This window comes from Talpa europaea, assembly GCF_964194135.1.
Source record: "Talpa europaea genome assembly, chromosome: 16".
In the NCBI taxonomy this organism is placed as follows: domain Eukaryota; kingdom Metazoa; phylum Chordata; class Mammalia; order Eulipotyphla; family Talpidae; genus Talpa; species Talpa europaea.
In genome coordinates this window covers 12251724-12260178 of record NC_140084.1, presented here as the reverse complement: position 1 = coordinate 12260178, position 8455 = coordinate 12251724, and the positions used below count along the sequence as shown (strand labels likewise).

The following is an 8455-nucleotide window of genomic DNA, read 5'->3' as shown; positions in this document are numbered from 1 at the left end:
TCAGTCCGCAGGGTGTTCTGGACAAGATCTGTTCACTTCAAACCACGAGTCTATGCAACTGAAGCAGGAGGTAGCAAGGGAAACACATTACTGCTGAGCAGGCTCTCCTGTGAGGACCCCCGCAGAAGAGCGCTTTTTGAAGCAGAAATAAGGGGGAATACCAAGGCTCACCCCCTGGCTCAGCCAGGGCAGCCACCCTGACCTGGCTGAGTACAGGTGAGGAGGATTTGGGTGCTACAGAAGTGGTGAGTGTGACCTTGAAGGGAACCAATGCCTGAGCTGCAGGGGGTCCAGGAGGGTGGCGACTGCTACTTGAGGGAAGGTGAGAGTGCGGCAGACCACACAGGGCAGCCAGTCAACTCTCCCCCTGGGCTTGGAGAGTGGGGCAGGGGCACAAAGCAGGCTGGCCTTGGCTCTGAGTGCTGGGGTCCCGAAAGAGCCCTCTCAGGCCTAAGGAGCAGCCAGGAGACTCCCTTCTTGGTGGATAACTTCTTAGAGACCCCCAATCTCTACCTTGCTCAGTCAGCTGCCAAGCTACTATCTACTCCTTCCCAGAGGAGGTAGAAGGAGGACTGGCTCCTCAGGCTTGGTGACAGGGCGGGAGACTGACAGGAAACCCTGGTCTCTAAGGTTTACAGAAAGGACCCACTGAATCAGAGGGAATGCACAGCCCCAAGACAAGTTTTTGACTTTGTAAATCAACAACTGGGTATTTTCAAAGAAAGGGAACCAGACAGATAATTTGCATAATTCTCCTCCAGGGTCAAAGATTCTCTTTTCCTGGTTGGGCCTGGAGCCCTCAGTACTGAGCCCAGCCCAACACCCCTCCCTCAGGCCAGCCCTGAGCCTCCCCATCTTTTCACCGGGCACCACAATAACTGGGTGGCCAGTAACCCCACAAGCCAGGCTTTAGAAAAGCCCATGTATCAGGAAGAAGTTCTGGGGCCCCAGAAGCTGAGAGCAGGTGGCAGCCACAGGCAGAACAGAGATCCTCCCGGCTCCATAAGGAGGTGTCTTCTTTCCAGTTGGAAATAGGAGGCTCAGGCTGGGAGGACAATCTTGGCCTTTCTAATTATAGCAGCTTTCAGTGCCAGCCCGCACAGGTAGTGGCTATTCTGTCCTCCTGACCTTGAGGGTAGGGGGAGGAAAGAGGGCAAGAGCAGGGCCATAAGCCCATCCCACCTGCCTCTCCTACCCCTCTGCACCCCCTCACCGGGAGGGTGTCCATGCACTAGGAACTGCAGTTCCTAGGGGTGGGAATCAACCTTCCAAGTGGGATCCTGAGAGCTTTTACCTATGGGTCTCCATAGAGCTACTTGAAGGCCCCTATCATTCAGGCCTTGGAACTAGAGAAAAACCTGCAGCAATTCGACTCTGCCTGTGCTAAGCTTGCTGGTCTCTGACTCAATCCCAGTCAGAGCCCTGGGGTAGGAGGTGGGTTGTCCCACAACAAAAGAGACAGAGTGACTATGGATTCTTCCAGACTTAAGGATCTGGGATATGGCTGAGCATACCCAGTGGTCTTTCTTACCTTTTGTGATAAATGCACAGGCAGGGCAGCCTGGCTATCGTGTCCCCCTGAAGCAGCTCCTCCAGGCAGATCACACACTCACCCGCATCTTTAGTCAGCACATCATCTGCAGAGGGGGACAGAGGACAGCAGGAAAGGGTCAGCTGCTGGCAAACAGGATGCACACAGCAAGCATGGGTCTGGGAACAGCTCAGGTCACCCAACTATGCTAGGTTCCGTGGGGGACACAGCAGCCCAAGATGTACACAGCAGCCCAAGATGTACACCACACACTCATTATCCAAAGACAAAATGGGATTAATCACCAAAGAAGTGGCCTGGGTGATGGAGAATGAAAACTGGGTGATGGAGAGGGACAGACCTGGAGTAGAGGCAGCATAAGGCAAATTTTCCCTGAATAGAATTTTCCCCTAAACATACACATAGATCAAGAGCACTGATTTCTGGCTTGGAAAAATAAAATAGGAATGAATGGAATGAATGAAAGAAAGAAACAGATGCTCTAGCAAATACTTGCCCATGTACTTCCACAGCAGTAGTGATTCTTAATCGCCCAACAACAGAGAGAACCCAAATGTCCACCAAGCTGATGAAAGGATAAACAAAATGCAGTGCGGCCATACAATGGCATATTACTCAGCCATGAAAAGGAATGAAGAACTGATACAAACGACAATGCAGGTGAACCTTGAAAATATGCTGAATGGAAGAAGGCAAATACGAAAGGCCACCTGTTGTGTAATTCCATTTATATGTAATGGCCAGAATACATAAATTCAGAGACAAAAAGCAGTCAGGGGCTGGGGAAATGAGTAGTGATTGTTCAGTGGGTAAAGGGGTTCCTTTTTCCTTTTCGTGTGTGTGTGTGTGTGAGTGAGAGAGAGAGAGAAGCTTTGCGCAGTGGCAGTATCGTAGCCAATGAGGTTTATCCGAGGCGCGATTATTGCTAATTGAGAGAGAGAGAGAGAGAGAGAGAGAGAGAGAGAGAGAGAGAGAAGATAACTTAACGTGAGATCTGCCCTTGGACATTTTTAATGTCCAGTACAACATTTACCACAGAGTCACAACATTTACTCACCAGATAAGTGAGGTTACAGATAAGAAGAGAGCTCCAAGCACGACCAAGTCCTTGCACGAAAACAGTTTAATTGCTTGTGAACACCATCAATGATACCTAGGCTTCTTGCCTGAGAGATGGTCATGATTGGGGTGCAGGCCTGGAACCCTCTGCTTGGCCACACTCCCCCACTGCTGTTTCTCTACCTTTTGATCACATTGGTGGGAAGGGAAACATTTGAGGCCCATAAAATGAGGATTCTTCATGGCCTAGAAGGCTAGGGCAACCCCAAGCCCTCGCACCAGTAAGCCTGAGGGGAAAAACCTAAGACAGAAGTGATCAGAACTGAAGTCCCTGTGCTGTGCTGAGCTGTGAGCACTGCCAGTGTCGGCTCCTGTCTACCAGGACAACCTATGGGCTTTCCTCTGTCTGCTAGGAACTGCCTAACCCAGGGCTGGCTGAAAGGGCAACACAAACAGAAAAAGCAGCTGGCGCACAGCCAGTCTGCAAATATCGTGTAACCTCAGACTCCAAATGTGGCCAGTGGCAGATGAGCTAAAAAGGTATAATCCCAATTTTTTTTTGAAAACCAGATACCACGCATATTTAAATATTTGTTTGTACATATACATGTCTATACAAGCATAGAAAAAAAGTCTGGATGGATACACTTTAGTAATGACTGAGGAGAGGAGATGAGAAGAGAAAATTTTTTAAATACATTTTTGAATTGCTTAAACATGCATTACATTATAACAAACCCCCACTGAAGAAACATACTGTTGTTTTCGTTTTACTCTGAAGTGTACCCAAAGGATAGGAATGGCCAGGTGGACCGCCAGGGATATGACAAAGCAAGAGCAGGGCACACCTGACACGGTGGGTATTTGCTTTGTTCGCAGCAAAACTCAACTCTGCTGTGTGTGTGACATTTTGCATAATGAAATATTAGAGGAAAACCCCCAATAAGTGGCATGGTGGGAACAACAGTTTAGCTTTGAGAAGGCAGAGTGTCACTTGGGCATGTGCCCCCATGGTCTGTTTCAAGCATCTCATCTATAAAATGAGACCCAGGTCAGGGCTGTGACCCTGCAGTTTCCCTATGACCTCTAACTCAGCTGAGAGTCCAAAGGGCAGGTTAGAATTCTCTAGGTCCCCAATAGCTTCTGCTCAGCTGCACTCTCTCAGCCCACCTTATAGCTCAGGAGGGTCCCTGAGGTGCTGAGGGGGCCGGAGATGGCAGGCAGGGGTAGCCAGAAAGAGAAGCAGCTTGCTTCTTCAGGACGACTGGGCTCACTCCCCTCTTTTCCCACTGGGCTTATCACCACTGGGAGTATCACCGGGGGAGGACAGGGTGGGGCAGGGCGGTTCTTCTGTAGCCTTCTCTTACAATTGGTTACCACCACACACTTTACAAAGCACATTCACACACACAGCCTGGGTCTGCAGCTCTGGTGGGAAGGGCTAAACTGCAAATTACCACCAGGCTGGCACACAGTAGGTGCACATTTCACTGGGATCAAGAGCCCTGGCTGCAAAAGGCTACCCGAAGCTTCCTGGGGTGGGGAGGACATTCAGGGACTTGGAAGCTGACAGCACGGGGAAGCCAGCAGTGCCCACACCCAACAGTGTCCGGGAGCACGAATCTGGCAACAGGCCTGAGTGGGTTGAGTAAAATTTCCGGTGTCGTTCACTGGGGTTCTGGGAATCAGCAGCCCCCAGATGTCCTGGTGAGCCTAGCAGCAGAGGGGAAATTGTTGAAGCTGAAGCTTGGCTATCAAGCGATTCCTCCAAGACTCCCACACTTTTCTGACGGGAACCTGCTGTCGGCTGTGAGAGGACCCGTGCCTGGCACAAGATGATTGACTCAGGTGCCCCTTGGCAGCCCAGGTCCACAGAGGAAGGGGGTTTAACCAGTGCTGGCTGCTGAGAATACAGGAATGAAACTGCCTTTCTTCTCCTTTTTATTCCTGCCTCTCTGGCCCTCCCAAGCTTCCTGACAACCATGTACAAAGCCAGTGTCATTGCCTGACGGGGGGTCGAAGAGTGTGTTTGGCCTGGCTGGAGTAGTGGTAGATGGTGCCAATGTCTCCAACCAGATCAGGGAAGGCTATAGTGGCAGGCACAGCTCTCTGGTGCCAAAGTGGAGGTGTGATGCCGGTGGCAGGGCAGGAGAAGGAGGTGATGGCGGATTTGCTCCTCCCTAGGATATAGGATAGCTCTTCTGACAGCTGCTGTTTGTCAAAGAAAAGACATCTAGGAGGAAAGAAAGAGCCCTCACTTCTTTGGGGCTGGCGGAATGCCAGGAACTTCACAGTTACAGCTCAACCGAATCCTAAACATCCTGGGGTTGGGGGAGGAGCGTCTGTGGATCAGCTCGCGCAGATGCTGAGGGGCCATGGCACCCAAGCCCCAGTTCCTTCCACTCAGACACTTCGCCTCCTTTTATAAAAGGTCAGGTGACAGGGCTTTTGCTTGGAGGATGGGAAACACCACCCATCTCACAGATAGCTTCAGCTCTCCTTTTGTGAATGTGTGCATGGGGGGGCAAAACGGGGATGAGGAACCTAGCTGCACAAAGAGGAATGCAGGGGCCGCACTGCTGCCCCCATGAGCCACTGTGGGGGTTTAGCTGCCCCATGGAAAAAGCTGGCTCCACATTCTCCGAGGGACCCCCCAGGGCTGCTGGCAGCATAGAGGGGCTGGGAGGCCCAGACAGCCGACAGCTACATTTTCTGCTGGTTGCCCCCCAGGGAGGGACGGCTTAGAGCCAGCAGCTGAGCAGGACTACATAGTATATTTCCCCTTCAGCCTGATGGCAGTTAAGGCCCTGGTGGGAAGGAAGGTAGAAGCCAGAGGGAGAATCCTAGCAAATGACGCAGAGACACAAGCTCCACCCCCTGGCCTCATTTCCAGTTTAGGTGCTGAAGAGCTTGTTCTTGCAGCCTCTTCAGCATGCGCAGAGCTGCTGGCCCTGTCTCCTGAAGGACAGGCAGGGCAGTGCCACCAATGCCAGCTCCCTCCTTGGGAAATCTCCAGGCAAGAGCAGAGCGCGTTCCCTTGCCAGCAGTGGCATCCCCACCCCAATATCCCAAATGTGATTTAATTGCTCTGGTGAGTTGGGTGCAAAGATGACAGCCCAGAGGGTGAAGGAATAAAGCTCAGGTCCAGAGGGTTTCATATTTACAGGAGCTCCCCGCAGATCCTCCACTCAGGCCCCTCTCCTCTAACCATCAGATTCCTATTTTCTGCAAGCTCCCCACCTCCCACTCCTCATTCACTCACATGGGGAGCTCCTGGTGATACAGGAGCTCTAGGTGAGCTGTACGCTCCCTCCTGTTGGAGGGCACAGGGACAGACACCTCTGCAGCTAGACTCCAGCCCATAATACAGCACCTGACTACAGCTGCTGGCAGAGTCCCATTGAGCTAGGCAAATTCCCTGACCAGGACCCTGCTTCCTCTTCCAGCCCAGCCCACAGGGTCTCTGAGAGCAGAAAACTCAAGCCAAATAGGCACCATTGACACAGGTCTGCTGGCTTGGCCCTCATTCCTGCTTGTAGGGGAGCCAAGGTTCCCTCCCTTCTAGAGAAGCTTGGTGTGATATTTACTATTTTAAGAGCCCTGAAATTGGGGTAAGGACCTCTGATAGAGAAGAAAGAAGGACAGTTAGGATCTAAAAGACTGGACATGGGTCTGCAACCCATGGGAGAGAAAGGTATGGGGAGAGAATACTCTGAAGCAGCTTTGAAAGCCACCAGGCTTTCCTTAATACCACTGGCAAACCACCCCGCCCCATGCCACACTCTCCCAGGGCCAAGGATCCAATCTGGTCCTGAAACCAGTGACCTTCAAGTGTTCAATCAATAGCTGGTCATCTGTTATGCCCACCCCCCTCATCTGTTCAGCGCAAAGCAGGGCCCCAGCTCTAGGCTCATCCTACTAGCTGAGCAACCTGATGGTCAAAATTTAGGTGCATATTCTGAAATGTGAGCTCCACCAATTTCAGAACCACAAACAGATGTTGGAAGGGAGAGAAATTAACAGACCTGCTGAAGCTGACCACATTTAGTCACAAAAATGGGTCCCTTCCTATGCTACGAAATGTCCTCACTTTCTAGGAGTCCTGGATTGGGAGCCACCCATGGAGAAGGAAGATGCTGCACCCCACACTCTGGGCCCTAGTCCCTTCCCCAGCGCCTCCCAGCCCGTTGCTTGCCCTAGAGCCAGTCAGTGGTCTTCACCTTCTCTTGAGCATTGGGTAAACCAGTTAAACTAGCCTTGCCTTTTCCAAATTTTTTTTTTTTTTAATCTGGCTGGCGGCTACTGGAGGTCTTCCAACCCACAGCTCAGGCCAACCTCATAATAAGAAAAATACTACTTTCTATCTGCTTCATTTAGGAGGTCTCTACTTTTTTCCCCTTTGGTGGTTAACTAAATTTCATCTTATATAACCACCATGAATTTTCTGAAAATTTCTTCATTGGTGCCGGCAACCACAGTGTGTGTGTGTGTGTGTGTGTGTGTGTGTGTGTGTGTGTGTGTGTGTGTGTGCGCACATAGCAATTTCCAGGGGAGTGACCAGTTCAAGTTAGTCTTCATAAGAAAACAGCACTTTTGGGGCCTTCCCGGTGGCACAGCAGTTGAGCACTGGGTTGCGAAGCTGCCCGCAGCCTCTGTAGCGCCGGTTCGATCCCCGGCCGCCAGGCGCGGGTCCCACATGGCACACAGACCTCTTCTGCTGCCCGCTGCTCCCCTCAGCAGTGTACTTCGTCACTCTGCCTGTTCTGCTTCCCACTCTGGCTCTGGTGAATTCTCTCACCCTCCCGCGCTTCTGACTGTACCCAGTGCTTGTATAAAAAATAAATCTTAAAAAAATAAAATAAAATAAAATAAAACGATTAAAAAAAAAAAAAGAAAACAGCACTTTTCTCTACCCATGAAGATAGTCTCATCTTGCCCCCTCTTCCAGAAAGATTCCAAGGGCGCTCTACCTCACAGATTCTTTAAGTCCCCTCACACTTTTTATTCTTAAGGGAAAGAGAAAATGAAGCTGGGGAAGTCAGGATGCTGAGAAATCAAGGGCAGAACATGTTACTGGCAAAACCAAAACACCCAGAGCTGGACTTAGAACTGTGGCCCACAATCCTGAAAGACTTGCCCTTCATCTCTACTGGGACAAGCCCTCAATCAGGCTGAGCCCTGGAAAGTTCCTCTCCCTATGCAAATCCAAGTGACAAGCACCATCCTGCATCTGAAGGTTTCAGTGTCTTTAGAAAAGACAAACTGAATACGAGGAGTCTGGCCATGAAGGCCCCTTGCAGCACCCAGAGTGTGCTTCTGTTCTGTGGGTGACCCATGCTCAGGCTGGGCTGCCAGCCTGCTCTCCATGGAGGACCCTTGCCAATGGGCATGCAGGAAAGAGGCAGCACCGGCACAGAAGGGCTAACATGGGAGAGGTGCTTGCAGGCATCCTGGCAGCTCTCCCTCGCCAGACCTGGACTTTCCCCATTTTCCCACGGGGTGTGTGGGTTCCTTGCTCAAGTGGCCAAGAGAGCACTCTGCCCTCTACAGCTGCTCTGCCCCATGACGCTTAGAGCCCACTCTAAGAGGCTGCTTTGTGTTCTTAGGACAGCAAGACAGTGTCCACAGAGAATGCTCCCCAGCAGCCCCGGGGACAAAAAGCGGTCTTCATGAGGGCTCTACACATGTGGGAGACAAGTGAATCCAGTTTCTGAGGCCATGACTGGAGAGAAGACTCCTCTCCCTCCATGGTCCCAGGCAGAGATGAGGAACAGGACAGAAGAGACTGGAGTAGCCTTGAAGGAACGGACACTGGCCAGTTTGATGGGACGGCTGGAGCATAAA

General features: G+C 51.3%; 1 protein-coding gene across 2 annotated transcripts in view; it reads right to left on the bottom strand.

Annotated features, from left to right (window-relative positions):
• ZNRF1 (zinc and ring finger 1) overlaps positions 1–8455 on the bottom strand; it is a gene marked incomplete at both ends in the record, with an annotated part of 87463 nt that continues 79008 nt past the window's right edge. For both annotated transcript variants that reach the window (XM_084256645.1, XM_084256646.1), the window contains 2 exons: positions 1–58; positions 1532–1637. In XM_084256645.1, coding sequence (XP_084112771.1) covers positions 1–58; positions 1532–1637 — 164 coding nt within the window. The remainder of the gene's footprint in view (positions 59–1531; positions 1638–8455) is intronic.